The sequence below is a fragment of the Clytia hemisphaerica genome, unplaced genomic scaffold, assembly GCF_902728285.1.
Source record: "Clytia hemisphaerica strain Z4C2 unplaced genomic scaffold, Clytia hemisphaerica genome assembly, whole genome shotgun sequence".
NCBI lineage: Eukaryota > Metazoa > Cnidaria > Hydrozoa > Leptothecata > Clytiidae > Clytia > Clytia hemisphaerica.
In genome coordinates, this window is record NW_027103848.1 from 217,760 (window position 1) to 243,184 (window position 25,425).

Genomic DNA, 25,425 nt, shown 5'->3' on the forward strand with positions numbered 1-25,425 from the left:
CAAAAATTCGAAAGGTTTTCCCTAATTCTACTTAAGGGCTCTGACCATAGTCGGAAAATTGATTTTAGTATTTGAACATAAAAGTTATGCTTTAGGTTCTTTAACACTTTTAACAAAGAATTGCCTTTATAAATTGCCTTTTAATCAAATCCCTTAAGAGTAATTAAGAATTTAATTGCAAAAATGACGTTATGAACTTTAAAAAGACGTTTATAATATGTTGCATCACCTTCTTTTATAAAAAGTGCTAAGTTTTAATGGGTAATTAGCCTTTTTGTTTCGAATTTTTTTCAAATTTTTCCGCAAAGTATTGAACTGTTTTAAATTTTTCGGAAAAATTTTCTTAAATTAATGCATCAAAAGTTATGGCTGTTTTTCTATGAAAAATTGGGATGGAAAATTGGTCAAAAAGCACTATTCTCAAGATTTAGAAACAAATAAGCTTTTAGAAAAATTTTCCGAAAAAATTATTTTAGTTCGGTAAAAGATACACCGTCTACCGCAAAAAAAAAAATTCAAAATATTTCTTCTTCGACCAAACTTCTTTGCTAAAGTCTTCATTTTCTTCTTCATCAAATTTTTTCATTGCGATTCTTAAATTTTCAGACTCAAGGATAATTGGCCTAACAGAAAATGTATAACATGCCACAGTTTTGTGGGCTACATCAAGTAGAACTTTATATTTTTGCAATATTAAAATTTCACTATGGTTAGAGCCCTTAAAAAAAATGTCCTTTGACTTAGCAAAAACATAAACAAAACAAACTACATGCTGAATGGACCTACCTGAAGATTGATGTAATAAGACAATTGAAAAATGAGAACAATAGTATGAAAATGCAGAATAATACGAGAACAACTCGAGAAATTCATAGAATCCGGCGATTCTCGGCTGTTCTGAGGATTTTTAGAAAGTTCCTGTACCATATAAATCATGTTTTTGTTCTGAAAAAAACAAAGACATGAAACGAAAAAATCCAATGAAAATCTGCAAAAACGGAAATTTCCGGCTTTTTTGGCCGGAAAAAACATCTCCAAAATTGGACTCTACGCATCTTTGAGCAAAAAATCAGAAAAAACTAATGAGCCAATCCCGAGAAAAGCTGGCAACAGACGAACGGACGAACGAACGGACGAACGAACGGACTTGGGTTAATTTAAAGGACCTACAGAGTATGAGAAAAATGTGCTTTCTGTGCTCTTACTCTGGACATTTTTTGTTTATGTTTTTGCTTTTAGCCAATGGGATGGCTTGTTTAGTTGAATTTCATTAGGAGGGGGAGGGTGGGCTTAAGATAGGATAACCTGAAAATGCAGAAAAAGTTTCATTTGGTTTTTCTTCTTCCATAAATGATAAATTAAATGTCATTTTCAGAACAACACAGAATGACAAATTATTTTACAAGTGGGCACCTTTAAATTCAAATAAAAGAAATTTGTCCCCTAAAACTGTAAAAAAATCTTTAAAAATCTAGTTTTTCGAAACACTGACTGGTGGTGGAAAATATCAAAAAAGCAAAAAGCCTAAAAATGTCAAAGTAAAAAGTCGGTCAACGATATCAATTCTTTCTAAAGAGACAAATCTTCCATTTTTAAAAAATGAACTTGGATAGAACAGGCAAAAATAATAAACTAAGTTAGAAAATTATGTAAATTACACAATCCAAATTTATCAATATTCACAAGGGATGATGTATTCGTCGTGTAGGTACGGTAATTCCATTCGTTTCAAAGTACACAAAAATAAGTTTTTTCAATAATATTTAAAATTTCCAAAAATGTTTCTAAATAACGTGCTTTAGTTGAAATAATTGCTATAAGTGATGATGGTACCATCAAATTTCTACGGTTAGGTTTAGAAAAGCAATGTACCCATACCACCTTGTTCGCTCTGTTCTTTGACGAAGATTTCAAAGTATTGATAAATAATTGTGACGGCAAGAAGGATACCAGTACCAGATCCAATGGCTCCCATAAAGTCGGCCAAAACAGATAAAGCTCCAATGCAAAGACCACCAAAAGCAGCAGCTGTTGGAATGTATCTAAAAAAAAAAAAAAAATTGTAAATAGTGTTGAGAGGAAAGAAATTGGTGAGATATAAGGACTTTTTGAAACTTCGATTTTATAAAGGAGAGCATTAGAGGAACTTGCATAGAAATGTAGTTATCTAAAGAGCTTCATTTAATATCATGCTATTGCCTGTTTTTAAATGTAAAAAGCTAACCTGTTCAACTCGTGAATCATAGATTTTTCACGGTGACCTCTCATGACCATTTGTTGGTCTTTCAATTGCTTGGCAACATCTTTGGCAGATGAGCCAGAGACATCAATCCATGTCTTGGAGAAGAAAGCACATGATCCAAGCATGAAAAAGATGTACATGAAAGCGTGGATTGGATCTTCCACGATATTTCCCAATGATTCTGGTGGAGACAAGTAGTAACATAATCCACCAATTGGGTATGATCTGGACGCGCCACCAGCCTCATTCCATACACCAAGAAGGCTTACAAAGAAGTTACCAGCAAATTTGGATGATAACATTTGTGAGATGATGTATACGTTTGATACCAATGCACTCTTTAAATGAAAAGAAAAAAATTACAGATGAATGTCACAAAAAATAAAATAAAAGTCAAAAATAAAGTAAATTTTTTCTAAGATAATTTTCATTGGTTAAAAGACATGTGACATCAGAATTTGAAATAAAAAAACAACGATATTACTACATGTAGGCTATAATAGACAATTTTAAGCACTTAAGACTGTCTTACCTGTAAAATGATTGGAATGTTTGATGTGTAAAACAGTTTAATTGGATATGAACTGTATTGTCCTCTGTATCTTGCTGATTTGATTGGTAAATCTACACGGAATCCCTAAAAAGTTAAGGTAAATTGACGTGAAAAATCTTCAAACCTAAAGATTTACAAAACCAAGTTCAGTAAAGAACAAAGATATCAGCGAAATCTCCACCAGCTTCTTGGTTTACTAGAAGTGTAATTTTATATTTACAATTATCTACTACATTTCTTTCTGAATGTTTGATTTCCTTACCTGGAAGTATATAACAATAGCAAAGACAAAGATTGTGGCAAGTAAGTTCATCAAGTTTGGAAGGTTTTGTCTGTAGAAAGCTTCACGAAGACCTCTGACTTTGTCAGTTCTGGTTGCAAGAAGATGGAACAAAGCAATGACAGCTCCTTCAAATTCAGTACCTACAAAGACAAAAACATGTAGTACATTTTAATTTGCAAATCTGACTTGCGATTCAACAAAGTGCTCTATACCATCGGTAGAGCGATATATCAGTCAATAAAATCTGACTGAAGACTGCCTGAAACGGCACAAAACTCTGAGTATCGGAAAATAAACTTGTCTCTATTATTGACTGATAGTACATCTTAACATAGTAGTAAATTTTGTGAAGAATAAGCTAAAAAGTCCCCTTGAGGTCTCTAGCAGATGCTGACTTAGCTTTTGAGAATTAGGGTTGAACCAATTAAAACAGATGGTGATGCTAGCCTTTATACCAATCAATTTCTCAAAAGTTAAAAGACAAATAGTGCGAGTTTCAAATATCAAAATTACCTCTTCCGGTGTTGACAGTGGCAGGACTGAATGCTTTCCAGACAATTGTTTCACAAATGTTGGTAGCAATGAAGAGAGAAATACCAGATCCTAAACCATATCCTTTTTGCAATAATTCATCAAGAAGCAAGACAATGAGACCAGCACAGAATAATTGAATGATAATCAAAAGACAAACACCAGCTCCAAGATCAGATGGTTCACCATACATTCCAGTCATAACGTAAACAATAGCTTGACCGATTGTAATGATCATTCCAAACAATTTTTGGGCACCATTGAATAAAGCACGGTCACGTGGAGTGTCACCAACTTCAAGAATTTTGGCACCAGCCAAAAGTTGCATGATCAAGCCGGATGTAACAATTGGTGAAATACCAAGTTCCATCAAAGTTCCTCTATTGGATGCCATAATAACACGGAGCCAGTAGAAAGGATCAGCAGAATCTGAAGACATAATTCCAAACAAGGGAATCTAGAAGAAATAAACTTTCATTAATTCATTGCCCCGAATAACCATTGGCTCATTAAGAACACAGTTATCAAATTGGTTGAATAATTAATTATGTATAATTAAAATGTATAACACATCATCAATTAGCAATTATCCCACAAGGAAGTGAATTTCTAGTGCAACGTAACCTTCAGTTGGACTAAAATTCAATGTTTTTAAGTTGGATGACAAAACAGTTTAAATAAAAATTAAATAAGCTAAAAATATACCTGGCAACAAACCAAGAAAATAAAGAGAGTGATGGCTGTCCATAATACCTTCTCTCTGAATTGAATCTGTTAAAGCAAAAGAAAAACGTAATGGTTTTAGAGCTTTAAAATCATGCAACCAAATTTCCAATAAAAAACATTTATGCTTGACCCTCAAATGGTGCAAGGGAGCAAAAATCACAAAATTGTGAAGGGTGTATTGAGGGTGCAAAATAAGAAAAGGAACACAAAATTCACAGGAAATAAGGTAATGTGAGCTTTCTTAGGTACAATTTGGGTAAATTTGATAGAATGGTAAAAACTTGCAAAATTTGATGTTAACCTAAATTATCCAGCAAAATTACCGTAAGTTGGTTTAATGTCAACATCCCTCTTTTAATTTCGTCATCCCTTGTTAGAGATTGGAGTAATAGGAAGGTTGACTGATTGCTAAGCAAAGAAAATTAGTTTCAATCAGTGATTCCGACCTTCCTATTATTCCTATCGCTAAAAAAGGTGACAAATTAAGGAGAGGGATGTCGACATTAGACCAACTTACAGTATTTGTTAAAAAGTTGCTTTCAAGAAAATTTTGTTCCTTTAGAACTAAAAGAGATAACCAGCTTTTCATTTCCAGGTAATTTGGAGATTAAAACTTGCTTACATCCTATTCTGAAAAGCAATTGTATATAAATGAAATTGTCCACATACAAGTTACCAACAAAAAGTAGACTTCTTTGAAAACAACCTCAGTCTATTTATCTGCAACATCGAGCTTTATCAGCTAAAACCTAACTTTCCCTAAGGCGACCATCAATAAAATGTTCTGTTCGCGTCGCCCAACTCACCTTCAAAACATAAATCCAGAGTCCACCCAGTCACAATAATGTCAGAAAATTTTTTCAATAGCTAAACCCTTGCGCCTTTTCTACATCACCATTCACTTCATTCAAAGTTTTTGTTTACTTTACCCACATTGAGTCCCATTTGAGTTTTTTTCCGTCCACCCTCATTGAAATTATCAACTTGAAATTCACTGACGTGAATGTTTTATGACGCAAACGGAACATATTATTAATATACACCTAATCCCTCACTCACAGACAAAGACATACGTTTGTTTACCTTCCCTACAAATTTATACACAACAGTTAGTGCATCTTTTCTGGCCATCAATCTAAAAGACCTCATTCAAGGCTACGCCAAAAATTATCCGGCATGCATATTACCCTTTCTACTGACTGGATTTTTATAAGGGAAAGGTAAGGGGTCAGTCACAAATCGATTTTAAGTTAGAAGAACGTCAATTGACGTATATGGGTGGGTGGGTTAAAGGTTGTTGACGTTTTTCAGAAACATCGATTTTTCATTCCATGCCAAATATTTACTTCTCGCCATGTTTCTGTATGATCGCTTCGTTTGTTTTGAAAACCAAAACAAACGGCCCGATGTTTATGTCTTTTCTTTGTTTGACGGCCCGAGCGGCCCTTGAATTTTTGCAGATGGCCGTTCTTTCTGTCGCTACATACTATGGAGATAATTAATTACGGAAATTTTGTGAACAAGTTTAGAAATTATCTCCGTTTCTTTTTTTTTCAAATATAAACTATGCGAGCCGTAGTGAAAATCAAGATGGCTGACGAAACAGCAATGAAGGCAGTTTTTATCGATTTTCGGGGATATCAAGGTGTTTGACGTTTTTGGGTGTGGGTGGGTGGGTCAGCTTTTAAAACGTCAATTGACGTTCTTCTAACCTAGAATCGATTTGTGACTGACCCCTAATATAAACATAATGATAAAAATTAACAAACCTTTCTTTCTGGCTTTGAAACTTCGGGTAAAACCGATATGAATGGTTTTAGAACTTCAAGAAATTTGACTAAAAATAAAAATGATATAAAGTTAGCTTTCTATGTCAACATTACAAAAAATATTTATCACAAAAAAAATACAATATTTTCATTCAAAAATAATCAGTGATTCATGTACCCTTTTGAAGGATAGTCAGACAATATAAATGTGAAAACTTACAGCCCATGTTAAATTAGTTCCAAGGAAAACAAAATCAAATCAGTATCCCAAAGGAGAAATCCAAAATTCGGTCAAAGAATCTCCTTCTTGATTCTTTCTTTACTTCACAACGTCTTCTGATGTTATGTTTTGAAAAAGAGCCTCCGCAATTTTGATTGCTTCTGTGAACGTGTACTTAGCATTATGGGAAGTGTTTTGAAACTACGTCATATGTCGACGTAAACATTAGCGCGTCGGGGGTAAAATATGAAAATATATTTTCGGAATTTTTTATACAGATAATGAAAATTATGGATTATTGAGCGAATTTTAGGGATACTGAACAGAGTTTGAAGAAAAAAATATATTTTTCAATGGCATTCAGATCTTTATTTCCTCAAATGTCAAATTCTCCGTTTTTCTCGCGGAATTCGATAAGAGACGTCATGATTTTTACAACACGTGTGATACATCGAGAATTATGAATCCAGTGAAATACCAAACAAACAAAATGATACCTTTAGCTTCGATTAAAAAAATTCTAAAAGCACATGGTTGGTTGGTGTAATGGCGGCAAACGTCATCTGAGAAAAGTTAGGTATACCATAGTAGTCAGAAACCGTTAGTGGAAGTAGTTCAATCTTTAAACCGATTTTCGAAAACATAAACCAAAATTTATTCTTGTTATTTATTGATAATGTAATCCTTTCGAAGCAAGAAAGTGTGATCATGCTGATTCACATTTTATACAAACTAATAAAATGAAAAAATATATATCCAAAAGACTATTCTTATAACGGTTGGCAAACAATATCATACTCCAGGATGCATCGTCTCTTATTTTCCCCCTATTTTCTACTTTCCTATTTTTTATCCTGATTTTCTGTCTTTCTCAAGTGTTTCTAACTGTTTTCTAAGTATTTTTCTGAAATTTGCCCGTACCGGTGAAACAGAAAGCTGTCATTCACAAATACTTATAGCATGTAATTTACAGACCTTAATTAAGAAAGCTCCCGGGAGCTTGGGATCCCAACCCTACCGGTGCCCCTACAAGGATCCCTGTCGAATTTAGAGGAGGGATGTTGACATAGACCTTTTTTCAAAGAGTACACCCTGTTGAATAATTATGTAGTCCAGCAGAAAAAACAATGATAAAACCATGCATAATTATTACAATATGCATGATGCTGTAATTATGCATGGCTCTATCATTGTTTTTATGGCTGGACTACATAATTATTCAACAGGACATCCTCTTTGAAAAAAGGTCTATTAGACCAAGTTACGGTATCATATTCTACATTACAAAATACACCTGTTCTATGTTGGGTTTTTTTCTCGGTGTTTTGTAGGCTTAATTATCGTCATACAAAGTAAATAAAACCCCACGGAAATCTTTAGGTTTTGATAAGTAAAATACTTACATACTATTGTTTACTTTTCAGGTATTCATCCAATCAGAATTCACGCTCAGAAACTTTCAACCAATCAAAATTCAACTGTGACGCGGGAAATAGACCTTTTTTCAAAGAGGCCACCTTGTTGAATAATTATGTAGTCCAGCAGAAAAATAATGATAAAACCATGCATAATTATTACAATATGTATGATACAGTAATTATTCATTGCTCTATCATTGTTTTTATGGCTGGACTACATAATTATTCAACAGGACGTCCTCTTTGAAAAAAGGTCTATGATCCAATCAGAATCCCGAAGCTAAAAACGTACAGCCAATCAGAATTTGTTACCGAGCAGTATTCATCCAATTTGAAGACGAAAGCGAAAGTGAAAGTAAAGGCGGAAATATATTCTTTTTTCAACGTGATTTGCATATATTAGAACAGAAAGAAACGCCAATTTGTCAAAAATTTGTTTAAAACCACCTTATTTTTTGTTGAGTATCGCCTAAATTTATCGAAAAAATATGCTTTTCAACATTAATCTTAAAAGCTCTTTTATTGTTAAGTATCCCCGGGGCGCTCAACGCCGTAAGAAAAATAAGAACCACCCTCGTAGTTTAATCCCGGGACTGAAAAAACCTGGAGAAAACCTTTTCCGTTATAATGTAGCTAAGGAATTTTAAAACACGGCATTTAAAGTGAAACAAGATGGCTGGGAAGTAGTGATTGGAGGTTTTTGTAATTAGACAGCATGACAAAGGTTTGTTATATTTTAGCATAACAAAGACAAACTCAGGAGGTAAGGTAAATTGCGTTTTGACTGCTTTTAACTGTTTTTCTAATAAAGAATATCTTCAAGCTTGACTTCACTGTGCATCCTGGAGTATGATATTGTCTGCCAACCTCTTATAACAGGATAGATTTATCATGATGCATCAGAACTTAAATCTAGATTAACATTTTATCTCTTTTTACATAATTTATTAAATAAAATTTATTTTCATCAATTGTTTTGATAACTAGGATAGCATTCTCTTGTTTCAAACAACTATTTACAACCAGCTTTTTCTTGATCTTTTGTATACCGTGCGTGAAGTTGGGTAACTTCATAGGTGGAGGGAAACTTGCATAGCCATCAAATGCCTGACCATTCAATGCAGCAAAATTTCAAAATGAATGAACTACGCAGCTCCGCTCGCTGCTCTACTTGCTGCTCTACTCTCAGTTATTGTTCCTGCCGCATTGATAGCCTGGGAATCCAAGCGTTAACAGAGGCGGATCTGGGATTTTTCTGAGGGGGTTCAAAAATCTCTTTTCAAAATTTTTGGACCTACCCCGGTGGGGTGGAGGTCCTATAAATTAACCAATGTTCGTTCGTTAGTTAGTTAGTGCGTGTGTTTGTTACCAGCTTTTCTTGAGATTGGCTCATTAGATTTTTCTGATTTTTGGCACAAACCCTCAAATGTGACGGAGCCCGATTTTCGAAAAAAAAAATTTTTGGGCAAATTTGGGCAAAAAAACGGCTTAAAAACGGGTTTTTTGGACTTTGTGAAAATTGGATCATTAATTTTTCTGATTTTTTGCATGAAAGTAGGGTACAATGATAGTTAGAAGATGGCTCAAGCAGATTTTTGCAAAAAAAAATTTTTGGCTCAAAAATCGCATTTTTATCTATAAGAACCACTTTTAATAAGAATACATCAATGTTCTTAGCCATATTATTATTATTATTATTATTATTATTTTTATAATTTTTTTTTTAAGATGAAAATGTCACGGTGGAGGGTAATGATTTGAGTTTTCTAGAAACACTTATTATTTTTTTGGCTGAAAACGAATCTTTATCTATAAGAATCACTAATTATAAGCATAGATCAATGTTCTTAGCCAAATTATTATTTTATTATTATTTTTTCTAAACAAAGAAAATGTCACCTTAGAGCGCGATGGTTTGAGTTTTCTGTAAACACTTATTATATTTTTGGCTGAAAAACGAATCTTTATCTACAAGAATCACTATTTATAAGCATAGATCAATGTTCTTAGTCAAATTATTATTTCATTATTATTTTTTCTAAACAAAGAAAATGTCACCAATTAGAGCGCGATGGTTTGAGTTTTCTGTAAACACTTATTATTTTTTTGGCTGAAAGCCGAATCTTTATCCATAAGAATCACTATTTATGAGCATAGATCAATGTTATTAGCCAAATTATTTTTTTATTTTTATTTTTTCTAAAAGAAGAAAATGTCACGGTATGAGCGCGACGGTTTGAGTTTTCTGGAAAATTTATTAAGCTGTGCATTTTTCTGATTGTGGTTTTTATAAAGAAAAGCGTTTGATAGCTTTTTTATTTCTTTTTCAAAGATCTTTTTCAATAGTGTTCCCGCCCTGTTTAGGCGGTGTCACCTTTTTTCCATTCAACATGGGGGACATTAATGAGTGCCTGCACGTCTGCAGTTCCCATTACCTATGAGCCCCAAACATAGGCCTCAGCAGGTTAGCATGCGCTGAAAAGAGGGCGATAGGCCTTTTTTTTACCCGGCTTGAACAGCCAGAGGCTGAACGTTAATATTGACTCAATAAGAACGTTCGAGAACATTATGGAACGTTCAGGAACGCTTCTGAACGTTTTAAGACATCCTTAAACTAGTAAATAAAAGGGAATGACCAGGAACGTTCAGGAACGAATAACGTTCTCTAGCGTTCTTAGAACGTTCCTAAACATTCAAGAACGTTCCATATCGTTCGTTTTGCTGGAACGTTTCATTCCATTCGTATTTAAAGTTGCTTGTGATGACACATTTCTTTGGTTTGAGCTTTTATTTTGATAAAACAGACACCCAGATCATGCTCAAAACTGCTTGTTTGTGTATATCCTTTTAAATATTCATGGTTCTTGCAGAAAATGTTTTTGAGAAAATCATGGATAAAAGAGCAAATAAATGATTTTGAAGAAAAAATAAGACAATTTTTAATATTAAATGCTTTACACACTTCAGTTTCATTTCGTGAATATTTAAAACATAGTAAAAAAGTACGATAATTTATTCTTATAACCATTCTTTGTAGCGAATTAATTGGCCGACAATCAAGCAAAAACTTTTCATGTTGAGTATGTTTACATTATAAAACCAGAAATGGATAATATTTTGAAAACAGTGATCAAGTTAAAAAATAAAGGAGATTATTTATATATTATTATTATTATTATTATTATTATTATTATTACAAAGATTTACAAGTTAGGCTCACAGTGGGCCTCTAACCGATCTTATTTAAACTCTTCTTGTGTCGTATTTCAAGCCATGGGTTTTCCATGCATCGTTAAGCTTTTCTTTGAATGACTTGATGGAATCTGCTGAAACAACATCACTTGGTAGCTTGTTCCAGATTGGTACACACCTGTAGTAAAAGGATTTGGTTTGTGGTCCGTTGAAGCCGTCTTTCGTGAAGTTTGGTGAGAGTTCGTGAGCATGTCTTCGGTTTGGGCGTGTTCGACTAGTCAGTTTGTCCGGTAATGTTACTTTATCATAAAAGTGGAGGTGTTTGTAGACCTGGACCATATCACAGAACTGTCTTCAAAATTCCAGTGTTGGTAGATCAAGCACTTTAAGTCTTTCGCTATACGAAAGGTTTCGACAGGTTTGGTGACTAGTCTTGTTGCGCGTCTTTGCACTCCCTTAAGCAAATTGACGTGCTTGCGTAGTCTTGGTGACCAAACTGACTGTGCGTACTCAAGATGAGGTCGGACAAAGGTTGAGTATAGTGTACGGAGGATCTCTGGAGTTAAGTTATGAAGCCTCGCTTGATGACCCCGAGCATAGAGTTAGCCTTGTTGACTTGCTTGGCTATATGTTGCTCAAATGATAGTTCAGCATCAATCAGTATACCAAGGTCTTTTTCTTCAAATACATGCTCAAGCTGATTATCCACAAGACGATAGGGGTGAGCATGTTTGATGTTTGTGAATTTACCAAGCGTAAGGACGTGGCATTTGTCGGGGTGGAATTTCAAGAGCCAATCTTCAGACCATTTTTCGAGTTTTTCTATATCACTTTGGATGATGAGAGAATCAGTGATGAATTGACCTCCTTGAAAATCTTTGTGTCATCTGCGAAAAGTAGTAGAGATGAAATAACTTTGTCAGGCAGATCATTTATGTACAAGACAGATAATACATACAAGGGAATACAATATTCTTATGATGGGAAAATAAAAGATTGCCAAAAAGTGGAGTACACCATGAGCACTGATTTAATGTATTTTATGCGCAAATAGACTCAAGAAATTCTAGCTCTCATTCAGAAATTAGATGAATCTCATAAAAAAGTATTTTTTACATTCAAAGTAAAAAGTTTGATGTTTTTAGGATCTAAAGGTACTAACAGTAATCATCAACAATCTGTAGGAAAGCACTTTTTCAATTGTATGGAATGTTGTTTATAATTCTTTTGGTAGAGATTGTTGTTATATATCAATTAATAAATTCTGCATTCAATCGTACTCTTTTATGCTTACTTGTAGGGGGTGGAATATGCAGGGGCAGTACTCTCAAAGAAAAATCATAAAATGGGGGGTCATTATTAACTGATTTTGGGGTGATTTTCCCAAAAAAAAAAAAAAGGAAAATGAAGGTTTTGGCACTTTATCAGGAAAATTTCATAAATTGGAGGTCATTACAAAATGCTAATTGGGTGATTTTTACCAAAAAATTGCAAAATGACCTCCTACAAGAGGGTAATTTTTGCAGAGGTCACCAATGTCTCTTTTTGTATAAAAGTACCATATTTTCATATGATCACGTAAAAGTAATCTTAGTTTCGTTTTGCAAGTATAAAGTGGTATGAACTCTCTCTTCTCGTGACATGACAAAACCAAAAATATTTCCTCGCATCACATTATCTTGAAGCATGCATGAAGGTTAACCTTTCCGGAAATTTCATTCTTCAACCAAATTCAATCAAATTGCTAAAATGTTGTTCCCTAACCTTTCTTCCAGTCTCTGTTATAAAACAAATTGTGTTTTGTTTTTCTATAATAGTTTTAAAAAATAAAGCTAGCTAGCTTTTTTTCCATGTGAAATTCATCAATGTCCAATGATCGGAGAAGAATCTCTCCAAACGTAGCCAAACACAAATCTTGTGATCCATAAGCTAGGTAGATTTTTTCCTCGTGATATTCCCGATGCCCGATGATGGGAGAAGAGCAAAACGTAAATCTCGTGATTATTCAAGACACGATAAACTTCCACCAAATATTCACAATTGTCCTTTCCCATAAAAAATTCCAAACTTCATTTATCAAGCAAAATTGATTTAAGTTTTGTTTTTGTTGGTATAAATGCTTCTCCTCTAAAGTAAAAAGAGACCAAAACAAAAATATTTTCTCAGAATGAAAGTAGTCTTTTCTTTTTCTTTTGTCACTACTCACCACATCAAACAAAAGCAGAAAGAAATTCCAGTCTTTGTGAGAATCATACATTGATTGATATTGTTGTGTAATTCTCTCAAATTTACTGATTAAATTGAACCAAAAATGTCAAAAAGATTAGAAATTGCCTGATTATTACCACTTTTCAAGACTTCAATTCCTTTCTTTAAAACACTGCATTGCCAGCTTGCAAAGAGGATTTCTTTAAAACACTGCATTGACAGCTTGCAAAGAAATGAGGTTGTTTGCCGTACGAATGGCTACCCTTAAATCATTTCAATATTTTGCCGGCGACGACATGCGACTGAAAGTTATTTTTGTAGGAAATCTTTCACGCTCAAAACGGTCGGTCAGGTTCGGTCTCGTATTTTCGAGAAATTTTCTTGAACCACCTCAAATTTGCCATTTCACTGGATGCATTTTCTGAACCAGGTTCAAAATTAAAGATTTTCCTAGCACAGAAGCAGCTAGATATGTAATCCTGCAAAAAAAGAATCATAACAAAGATTTTTTACAGCGCGGGAAAGCTAGCTACGCCGTACACACATAAACAAACCTAACGATTTTTTAGCGCGGAAAAAGCTAAGTTTGTTGCGCACACCGCTGAAACGCACGCCGCATACAACCCCTGGTAAAACAATATTGAGATGAACGAGAAGAAAAATTAGTTTCGATCATATTTACTAAAAGAGTTAGGATGGTTCAGCTAAACCATTTGAACCCCCTCATATCTGCCGCTGGTTAAACTTTATTCACATTCTAGTTTATGATATTTTTTTATGATATTGTGCGGGTGAATAAAAGAGCGTGGTTGGATAATTAAAATTCATTCAAGATCATGCAAATTATCTTAATGATAATTAGACATGAAGATAAGTTTGTGATTTGATCAGAAACAACAAACAGTCAATTACATCCAGACGGTACTAATCAATAAATTTGATTATCAATGATCAAAGTAATCGAACGACCACTTATCGATTAACAATATAATTTCGAGTATCAAAATTCCAAAAAAATTGTGAGTATTCGATCACTTTCTTAACAACCCTTCGACAGTCTAAGCTTAAATTCCTATATCAGGAATAAAAACTAGGCTCGTCTTACCTCTTATCTTTCCCTTTACAGCAATACAATGCTGACAAGTTGACACATCACATTGACAAGTAATCCCTGTGACAGAAGTTTATATCGAAATCTGCAACAAAAATGGTCTCCTCTACTGATCCGTTGCAGCTGTTTATCAAATTTCCACTAATGAGATTGCCGCATTTCACACGGCCCTTCTTTTTGGTACCTGTGTCCTCTCAGTGCCTTGCACGACGGGCGGCTGTAAAATCTCACCCTTCAAATATTTACTTCAATTCACTGAAGAAAGCGGGAATTTGATGTGAGAGTTAGATTGTCAACAAAGTGCTGTAAAAAATCATTGAATATAAGAAGAACTTTAAATCTTAAATATTTTCATTTTGAAGAATTGGTACAAAAAAGTGAAACATGGTTAAATTTTTGGACTTTGTATCCAATGCTGCATGTGAGCACTTAAGCTAAAGTCCCACTAGCGGGACAAAAATCAGTTTTTTGAAGTTTGCAAAAAAAAATGCCACATAGAAGATCTTTCAAATTCAGTATGTGCATAAGGCAGTAAAAAATACAACTTTTGTATTTTTCCTTTTTCCAGAAATGAAAATAAAGGGATAATGACAATTGAATACTATCCAATGAAGATCTGCGGCACTATCATAAAGCTAGAATTGCTTCACGTTTTCTTTGCTTGTGAAAATGATTGACAGATTTTTTGAAAGTTTTTCATCCGGGCACGAGAACTCACAGGTGTTCTGCGGGGGTTAAACTCGGCTCATTCCTCAAACTGCAAATTGGTAAAACTTGGCTGTGGCAGTTCATTTTGATTGAAGTTTTTGGATTGTTTGCAAGGTTCTTGACAATCCTTTGTTTGATTGTCAAATGTTGGCAGTGCTGTTATTTTGTTAGATCAATAAAAGGTGTTCAGCGACGTGCATCTGAAACAGTTCAGACATGTGGACGGCTAAGCTATGAAAATTAGATGCAAAGAATCAGAATAACTAGTCTCAAATACAGACGCAAGGTGTGTGGCATGGTTGAGATCTTTAAACATCTAAAGTACCATGACAAATCTTGCATCCCTAAGAAATGTAACCATTGAGGGAGACCTATGAGAACGCACAACTCTGAACTGTTAGTAATCTTTGGAAACGATGGTGTTTGTGGTCTGCAGAGTAACTCCCTATACTATCGGAGCATTAAGCAGTGGAATAGTTTGCCTTCAAAAGTAGTCAACTCATCCTCAGTTCAAGAATTTAAAGAGACCCTTAGTGTAGCCTGGAAAAATAAAAAATTTGTATGATTGAAAATGTCACTATTGTTGCATACCTGTCTATAATATAACAATGTAATAATTAAAGGTTGGCGAGTCCAGTCAAAACACAGATTTGATCTGATCTCACTCACCACTTATTTTGGTCTTATTTGATACTTGCTCTAATTCAATCAAGTCCGTGTTTCGGCCTCCGGTAACTTTTATAGTTCACTGCTTAAAATGGCATCTGTCACAGTCCCATCTGTCAGACCGAGAAAGCTTCTGTGGCTTTTAGTGAAAATCATTCAACATCATTTGACAAAATCACTGTTTAGGAAATGGGATTTATATAACAAATTTTCACTTGGGATACGGTACGTATACGTATAAGGTACGTGAACAAAGTATAGCAAAACTGCTTTGCTCATAAATTCGCTTTGCAAAAAAACATGTCTTCTAAATATTAAGGCATAAAGATTTCTCTGGTTCTAGAGCCAAGAAAATCTGTATGCAGGTTAATTGTTCATCTATCAGTTTGTTGTTACTAAAAGGGGTACCGTCAACAGCTCTAACTTTGGACTATCTGTCAAAACATGGTATGGCAATTCTGCCAACATTTCACCAAACTTAATTTAGTTTGTTGTTTAATTTCTCTCAATTTTACAAGAACCTCCTGGCTCTTGCATGATTTATCACGCTCTTGCCTTCCACTGGATTTAACACTTTGATCTTCAAATGGAGATATAATTACATAATTTGAGTGTATCTTGATTTCTAGCTTCGCATTTTATTCATAGTCAATTGTCCATCACTGTTATAAATTTTTTTTGTTTGTTTATAACATTAGTTCAAAAATTTTGAACCCGTTGCCATTATGTTTGGAGTTGAAAATGGAAGCAGCTTTTGTCTTTCTTTTAATTTTAGGAGTAATAAAAGCAAACAGAAATTTAGACAACTAAAGATGTTAAGAAAATATTTACTGTTATATTGGCTGCTAGCTTTTACGGCTAATTATGTGAGTACAGATGAAGTTGTTGTGAAACGTGAAGAAACTGCAACCAGTTTGAATATCACCAAGAAAGAATTATGTAAGGATGGAAACAGCTCAAGTTTTTCATGGTCTTTTTTAAGCTAGGATTTAACAGGATGCGCTGATAGAAATTTGTGATGAACTTAGAATTCCGATACAATTTTCAGCATTTTGTCTCACTCATCAATTGGCACTTGGCTAGTGATTTACCCTCTTGAATAACATATCTTTGAGAATAGATCTTTTCATAAATTAGGTCACGAACCTCACTTGCCTCGTATTCAAACAATTTCCATGGTGATTATGTCCCCTGAGACATTAAATGATTTTTTTATGAATAGAAAGTAGTTTTAATAAAATACGCTGGGAGTTAATCACCAATAATTTCAAAACGAGGCGAGTGATGTTCGTGAAAAGGTCTATCACCGCCAAATAATATTAAAAGATGTAAACCAAATTAGCAGTTTTCAGAATAATATGAAAGCAAGAAAAATTCAACATTATGACTAATGTACTGAATATTTATTTCTTTTGTGAGATTTAATTTTGTGAATTTGCAAAAGATTTTTTGAAAGTGCCTACTGTAAATGCCAAAATTTGCATATTTGTAATGTATTTACCCTGGAAATCTGATTTTAAAATTTTTTTGTGGATTTGATTTGCAATTCAGCATTCTCACAAGCTTTTGCAAGTCTGGGGAAATAGCAAAAATTTGCAATAATGCAGAATTAAATTTTATTTGATTAAAGTGTTTTCCTTTATTTTTCTTAGATAAATATGGTTTCCAAGTGAAACGTGCAGAACAGATTGAAGGGGTGAAAAGAATAATGAAGATTGACAACTATGAAAAACAATTCAAAATGGTTAAATTGCTTGTTGAAAAATTATTCAATGTGAGTGTTATTCTAGATATTTCATATTAAACAAAGTTTTCAACTGATTGGCCCCTAAAATGTGTGTTTTTGCTGTGTTTTTTTCTTTTGTAGTAAAGCAGAGACAAATTTTGTTTTAATATCTTTTGATTAGATTAACACTTTTGAAAATTTTTTTTCAGTGTTGCTGATCTAAGATTGAAGAATTGAAAATCTAAATTATAGCGCTATTCTGCAAGAAGTTCATTTTTTCTTCTTTATTTTTTTTCACTATCTTGAACGAATGTTGAAAAAAAATTTTGAAAAATTTATCCCTATTAAATATCTTTCCAACCATACCAAACCTTTTATTATACGACAAATGCTTGGAAAGTTATGGTTAGAAAATAAAAACACTGCACATTTTTTTGACAGAGACTTTTTTAGTCTGAATTTTTTAAATCCTTCTATATGCGCAAAGTGAGTTTGCTTTTAGGAAGATTTTTCAGTCATTATATTTTTTTAATGTTTTATTGTTTTCAAATTTACAAGAATATAGATAATATACATAACACAGGCTTTCAACCTCAACGACCAACCGCCACTTTTCTCCTCGAACTGCAAGAAATTTCAGTAATTCTTGACTTGTTCAGATGAATCGGCCTTTAATGATGAATTTAATAATGATATAAAAGTTGCAAAGTATTTGTGTGTCATTTCAGGTCATTTATGTCTTTCCTAGCGAAAACGAAATTTTACTTCACAAATTTGCTCAGATTTAACTCAACATATTAAGATTTTATTACACTTTGTAATTATTTTAGGTGCTGTCAACAGCTAAGGTCCAAGTGACTGAATTTGGTTACATTCCTGGTGGTGAGTTTCCTGATGATCAAAGTCAACTAGACGGTATGCTTATACACTTTAAATTTTTCTCGGTTTCATCTGTTACTAGTAGTAGTTCATTCACAAGCTCAAGCTACCAATAGAGATATAGAACCGAGCTAAGTGATTTTTCTTTACTCCTTTATATTTAGTCCTTTATAGGTTTTTACCAGAAGTCAGATTTGGAGGGTTCCTTTGATATCTGAAGAACTACCAGAAAAATATGCAACTGATATGAATAGCTTTGAACCTTTTTGGTCATTCTGCTTTTGTCTTGTCTTTTTCGGTAAAAATTAGGTAGTTTTTCAGGTAGTTTGGGAGGTTTCTTCAATTTCAAAGTCTTTTGAAATGGTCGAGTGAACCAGTGGAACATACTTTGCAGAGGGATATGAACCCCTCCCCGCTAGGTTTATTTCATACCACCTTAATACACATCCCCTTTTATCGGTAATGATATCTTACCCCCCTATCCCGAGCCAACAATTTCACAATAATAAATAGACTTAGTCAAAATTTGATTATCAAATGGAAAACATACTGTGACTATTTGTGGATGATTAAAAATTGACCATAAATTTCCACACCCCCTTTTTTATTTGACCCCCCCCCCTACATTCCAATCCCCCTGTTGAAATCAGTACCAAAAATGAATCCCTAGCACCAATAGAAAAATTAAGTTTGATTTTCTCTTCTTCGTTTATCATCTTTATTTTGTTAAAAAATAAATACAAATTATCCTCTGGTATAACCTTTATATACAAAAAAATATTCAAACCGTTTTTTATAATTCCGAGACCCTCTATGTTTGGAGGGCAAATAACAAACTGTCATTTTATCATTTAACCAGCCGTTTGAGCAATATTTACATTTTTTCTTATCGATAAGTCAATGGTTTTTAACCATTCATATCCTCCTCCGGTTTTCCAATATATCGATTCTCTTCGCGCCTCCTTAGAATTTTTAGGGCTGGGAGGGTACCACACACCATTGAAATTAATTTTAGTACAATATTCAAACCAATTTCCTCCCTTATTGAGGTCTGCGCAATTTCCGAATTTTTTCACATCATTATCCTTATCTTTTGTGGTGAATTTATTCCCGTTTAGTTCCAACCAATCAACTGCGTACGTTGACCCACTCCCGGTTTCATATGTCCCAGTAGTCAACACATAATCACTTTTAGCGTCACCAATTTTGAAGCCTTTGTAAACGACATTGAATAGTGTGCCATCAAATCCTGTGGCGTGGATGCGTAGTAAAGTATCATCACTATTCTTTGTCATGTCGTGGATTGTCTCTAAGCCAATCCAATAATTTCCTGAAGCATCGCCGAATCCACGCTTTTTGTGCACAGAGAGAGAGAAAGAAAATGAAATAATGCAAATAATGTTTTAGAATAATCCTTAACTTGCTTATCGAAGCTGAAAAGCCATTTCTGATTCTTTGAGACATTTTAAAATGCATTTCACAAAAATAAAGTCATCAAAAAGTCATCAAGAACATCGAAAGAATAATAAGCAAAAAGTCTTTTCTACAGTAATAGTGCTTTGAACTGTTTTACAGTGATGTCTTATTTATAAAATTGAAGCAAGCACAAAGGAAATTAGTGCATACTTCAAGGAGAAATTATACAAACCTGGTAATCGATCCAGTCTCGATCAAAGCTTACTTTGTCCGAAACTCTCTTTTGGATGGTTGTCCAACCGCGCGTTCCGTCCATATAACAATAGACATTTAACATGAAGCCAGCCCTGTAGATTCTGTACACTCCACTTTGATCATAACCTGACTCGTTCACATCCTGGCAATCTCTAGGTTGTTGTGCTGGAACTGTAGTATAAAGTCTTGGTGGAGCTGTGGCTTGATGAGTTGTGGCTTGATGAGCTGTGGCTTGATGAGCTGTAGATGCCATTGTAAAAGAAGGTGGTTGGGATGGAGTTTTAGTAGGTACTGGTATTATATTATCATTTTGATTCGAATTTTCGCAGTGGATATTGTTCTCGCAATGATTGTTGTCAGGTTCATATATGGAGGAACTCTCATCTGTAGCTTTAGTGGTAATGTATGAATTCTCACCCAGGAAAAGTCGACATTGAAATTTTGTTGGTGAAATTTTTTTCATGTCCACAAGCCAGCATGTGCAGCTTTTGAGTTTCAATTTCAAGAGACATTCTACTTTGGAATGCGCTATCAAAGTTACATTAGACACGATATTTTCAGGAACGCGCCTACTTTGCCTTATCTTAATAAATCGACCTGGGCAACCTGTTGCATGTGATTGAAAAGTGGTTGCTATGATGGCAGACACCATGAGTTGAAAGCAACGAATGATCAAACTTGTCTGCATCTCAATGTGGTGCCTTTTTCCACGATTCAGACCGCGAGTCCACTTGTCTGCGTTCCTTCTGATGAAATATTTGTAAATGGAGAAAGACAGATGGCATAATACTTGCTTTATGTAAATATTGGTTAAATTAAAAAAAATTGTTAATGGAATTCGCTAATATTTTAATTTAATTTAATGAAATCCTACAAATCATAGCTATCCGTAATATTTTTCGATTCTTTAACAGTTATATCATTATTAATTTTTGGTCCAATTTAATTTTCGTCTTTACAGTACAATGAAAACATTGCATAAATAAATAAACCTAATATTCAAATTTCTTTAATAATAAAATCCCCGACACTTTAGGCCTAGATTAAAAGTTTAAAACGGGCTCTTACGAAATTTGAGACTTGTGTATATCTTTATGGACTAAAACGGATTGTCTAATTCGACTTAACCAGTGCCTCTCGCATCATATGAAATCGCATCAATCATATGAGTTTTTTCGGTCCTGTACCGCTAGCTCCTTGATCTAGGAGCACCGCGACACAAGCCGTCCTGTTCTTTACCCCGTCCGAATAAAAGCTAAGTCGAAATTGGACTTTTTTATAGTTGGGTGTGTACGTGTCTTTGAAATCATGAGCATATAAACGACTGGACGTCTATCTTCTATTGTCTCTTTGAAGCGGGCTTCGTAGCCACCTGTATTTCAATTTGAATATATAAAGTCCGGCGATAATCCGTCGCAATTTTAAATCTTTGAACTAATTAGTTAAAAGGATTGATAGAGCTTGAACATTACTTGTAATTCACAAAAGAATTATTCTCTAATTTTTTCATGAGTTTGCAATATATTTTATCAACATTTTTCAACGCTTCAACTTTCGTGAACGTTTCAAAACCGTTCTATTTCATTTGTAAGTAAATTCGTTTGTGATGACACATATTTTTACATATTTCTCAACTAAAACCTGTAAAATTTTTGGGTCATTCCATTTTATATCCATACATGGGGGTGGACGAACATTTCCAGAGGGTAACCCGAGAAAAATTTCCAGATTGTGCTTTTTCATTTTTCCAAGGGAATAAAAAGTTATTCTTAAATTTTCAGGGGTAAAAGACTGATTCTAGTTCGTCCACCCTCACTTAAAGGTATGAAAAGAGTTTTTCTAAGGGTATTTTTTGCTAACTTTGCCATTTATAGGGCGTATCCATGCATTTTCAATATTTTTTTTGACTTCAAAAAGGTTCGTCCACCCTCCTCCTGTATGGTTTTTTTAATGGAACAGCCCATTTTTTGGGTGCATCCGGTAGTTTTGAAGGTGATCACTTGAGATCCGCATTTTTTTACGGTTCTTTTTTCATACCATTTTATTTAAAAAAGAAAATTCCCTTGCAAAATAAAACAAACTCTAATTAACTCTCTACTCTGAATGCTCAGCGAGGCAAGTCAGTGGTTCTTTTCCGGAACATTCCATTCCAATAAGAAAAAAATGACGTGTGACGTTTAAGTGACGTCTACATGTGGCGTGACAACACCAACGAAGCCTCAATGGAATAATTACTGCGACTTTTTGTGCTGCCTTTCAACGGACAATAAATAAAGGCGGAGGCAGGTGTAATCTTTATAGAAAGGGGAAATTTGATTTATTTACTCCTCCTTAGAAAACAATAAATCCCTGAAGTTGTTTCAATTCAAAACACTGTTATCCTTAATTCTTAATTCGCTTTAAATGGTTTAATTCAATATATAAACTGGTCTATTTTACAACCAATACATCATAAATTCATGCATTGAATATGCGCATTTCCTAGTGTGTATTACGTCATAATTCTCTCCTCGCTTTTTATTCGTTGTGCTCAGTAAAGCCCTTTTTACACTCTCGATTTGTCGTTTATTTCCCTTGTTTCATATCTTTTTGATGGTTGAATACAGTGATTATCGATAGCACATTCCTTATTGGGGAAGGAAAATGGTGGGGAAAAGTAACGAAAATTTTCCAAGGGTAACGAAATTCTTCCCCGACTGATTAAAACCCCGACTTTTTACCCCGATAAAAGGTAATTTGTTTTTTTTCTGCTGCAGAAAATTGCCACTGAAGGTTTGCCCTATCACCAGTGAGCTTTGATTTTTGTGACCTAGATATCTCAACTTGTGTATTGATTTGGCTATATAGTTTTCGAAATATGAGTTCATATCGCAAATCTCAGAAAGGCGATAGCAATACACGGTGAGTGGTGTTTTCAGCTCTTGAATTAAACACAGGGATCTTTCATAACCAACACATTTCAATCTTGGAATTCGAGTTCAAATGAAACCATTGAAGCTGTCCATCCTTTAGAAATTGATGTATTTGTTTTGGTGTTTCGTTCAATCAACCATTCGACCATTAGAAACAATTGGTTTATCCCTGAGAATTAATGTTAATCTCCTACCGTAAGAATTCCTCTGTTCGCATTAACCATTCAAAAGCTTCCGACTAGTTCACTTAAGACAATGGAAGATTATGACCCATCTTTTACGGGATTTTCTATGCCAGTGGCTCGTTTAGATTGATTCTAGCTTGATGGCTTGAGACCGAGATCTTATGATTGAGATGGAAATAAAGCTCAAGGATTCAGGTTTCACTGTTCATCTATATACATCAGTGTTCAGTGACGGTACTCCAGTCTAGAGTGCTTCTTTTGAAATATAATAAGTGGACTCGGCTTTTGTGAAGGAAACAAGTTAAGGCTTCATTTAATTCTTAAAGCTACTTTGCTTTACCTATCCGACAACCTGCAACCTGCAACCCTTTTGATACTCGATGTAACTATAGGTGCAAATTCAAGCCAATTATCACTTGTTTAGATTTAGGTATAAAAATAGTAAAACTTCGTGAGACAAATTACCTTAAGTATTAAACGAGAGGAAAAATTTGATATGCCGAATTAATAGCGTTTCAATCATTAATCTAATCCGAATTTAAGTAAACAACCGAAGGCTTAATAATGATTAAACTCAGGATTTCATTCATTCAAACTCCGGAATCTTGATCCAAAGTCTACTCCTTCATTCAAAAGCCATTCTTCAGACATACACCTATCTACTTGTGCGTTAAATGCAGAAAGAGTTTAAAAGTAAGAAATTACATAAAGTGTCTGAAATCATTACATTAGTGCTCTCACAGATGCAAACATTGCTGAAGTTGAGTAAGCCAGTAGCGAGTGTATGTATTTGTATTTTCGGGGACGGCGGAGAGACTGAAGCGATTTGGAACAACCCGCAAAATCGAGGATAGTAAAAGTGCTGATTCCTGTCGTCCTCAGTTAGTCAGGATCTAGCCAAATCAAATCACTTAATCGTCCCTGTCGCAGAATAACACTCGCTAGTGAGGCTCAATAAAACACGTTTCACTAGCCTACCACATTTTCATCCGTCGTCGTGATTATAACGTTATACTTAACCTGACTATTTGATGCTATTCAAACGAAGTACTTACATTCAATTCTTTCTGATGCGATATGGTATTTGTACTTTTTTGCAATGTGAACCTGGCCAGCATTAAGGTAATAGGCAAACGCTATATGAAGCTGAGTGTCTTTGTCCATCACGCTTTACTTTTGCCATTGAAGAGAGTAAAACCTTCATATTTTACTTGACTTATTCCTTTACTTTAACTTTGAGTAAGTGAGTCCATTTTTTGACCTTCTTTACCTCCGATGTGGTGGTCATCGCCCTTGTTTTTACTGCAGGAGGTCTTAGTTAGGTCGTTTTAAGGTTCACCTTACAAATGCACGTGCGTTTTGGAATCAATACAAGTCTTCTCTAAGAAACGACATTTGGAAATCCTTTATTGCCAGGGGCGCTTGATGTAAAGATTCTAGCAATAGATAGTTTAAGATGGACAAACAGGCTGGCAAGCAGGCAGGTAGAAATCGACCTACGTAAAGATTATACTGCAAAGATCACGGCACGAAAAAGTTTAATCAAATTATTGTATCATATTGAATTTGTATTTATAAAAGTTTCTCATTTTTGAGTCCGTTGCAAGAGATGACCTCATTAAAAGTTGTTTACAACCAGACATGCAAATCATGCAAAACAGTTTCTAAAGAGGATTAGGTTAGCTGGGATTAGCTTCTTTTTCAATTGCTACTCTGCGTGGTTAAAAATGACTTAGATTGTTTTGATGTTTACACACCTTACTGTAGCTGGTGCAACTCAATATCGAATATGTTGCAAAAACAACTTTTATTGTATTATCCATTATAATTTGATCTTGTGTATTTTCCACACACTGATTCTTACATTCTGAAGAGGGGACTTATTACCAGATTGATTTCGTTTCAATACAAGTGAGGATAATGTGTCAACAAGCTTTGCGGTAGACCTTTGCTGGAATAATGAGATTTTCATTTGTATTGAAAAGTGATAAAGGCGTGGTTTGCTAAAAAGCTAAAACCTCTTGTGTAAGCTAAGCACCATGTGGTAGATTTGTCTGTGCTCCAACGGCCTCAAAACTTTTGCCATTTTGACGTTATTTTTGATCGGTGGTGATGACGTATTATAACTGACAAAACAGAATATCGGATTGATTTGCGGTTGTCCTCTGTCAGAATCTAGACGACAAATGAAAGTCTAGCCGTCACACCACAGAAAACAAAGGATACATAACCACGCTAGCGAAATTCACGTAAAATAGTCCTGGGTGCGACTAGATGAAGTTGAATTTATTCACACACTCACCTGTTTAAAGTGAAATGTGTTAAAAAGGTCAATCTGCTCCCATGGAATATTTTTGACACGTGTAATTAAACAGAGTTATAATGTCTGAAACGCTAATTAAAAGAACACTCTGATATCATCTTT

General features: G+C 34.3%; 2 protein-coding genes across 3 annotated transcripts in view; one reads left to right on the forward strand and one right to left on the reverse strand.

Annotated features, from left to right (window-relative positions):
- Positions 1-1,323: 1,323 nt before the first annotated feature.
- Positions 1,324-6,454, reverse strand: LOC136807538 (protein transport protein Sec61 subunit alpha). The gene is made up of 8 exons (XM_067064118.1): positions 6,325-6,454; positions 6,105-6,172; positions 4,315-4,380; positions 3,592-4,066; positions 3,058-3,218; positions 2,775-2,879; positions 2,225-2,580; positions 1,324-2,042 (listed from the first exon to the last, which is right to left on the reverse strand). The coding sequence occupies exons 1-8, from the start codon at positions 6,329-6,331 to the stop codon at positions 1,856-1,858; spliced, it is 1,425 nt and encodes a 474-aa protein (XP_066920219.1). The 5' UTR covers positions 6,332-6,454; the 3' UTR covers positions 1,324-1,855.
- Positions 6,455-16,396: 9,942 nt separating this feature from the next.
- LOC136807541 (coiled-coil domain-containing protein 134-like) overlaps positions 16,397-25,425 on the forward strand; it is a 32,902-nt gene continuing 23,873 nt past the window's right edge. For both annotated transcript variants that reach the window (XM_067064123.1, XM_067064124.1), the window contains exons 1-3: positions 16,397-16,566; positions 17,280-17,401; positions 18,184-18,268. In XM_067064123.1, coding sequence (XP_066920224.1) covers positions 16,440-16,566; positions 17,280-17,401; positions 18,184-18,268 — 334 coding nt within the window. In that variant the 5' untranslated portion in view covers positions 16,397-16,439. The remainder of the gene's footprint in view (positions 16,567-17,279; positions 17,402-18,183; positions 18,269-25,425) is intronic.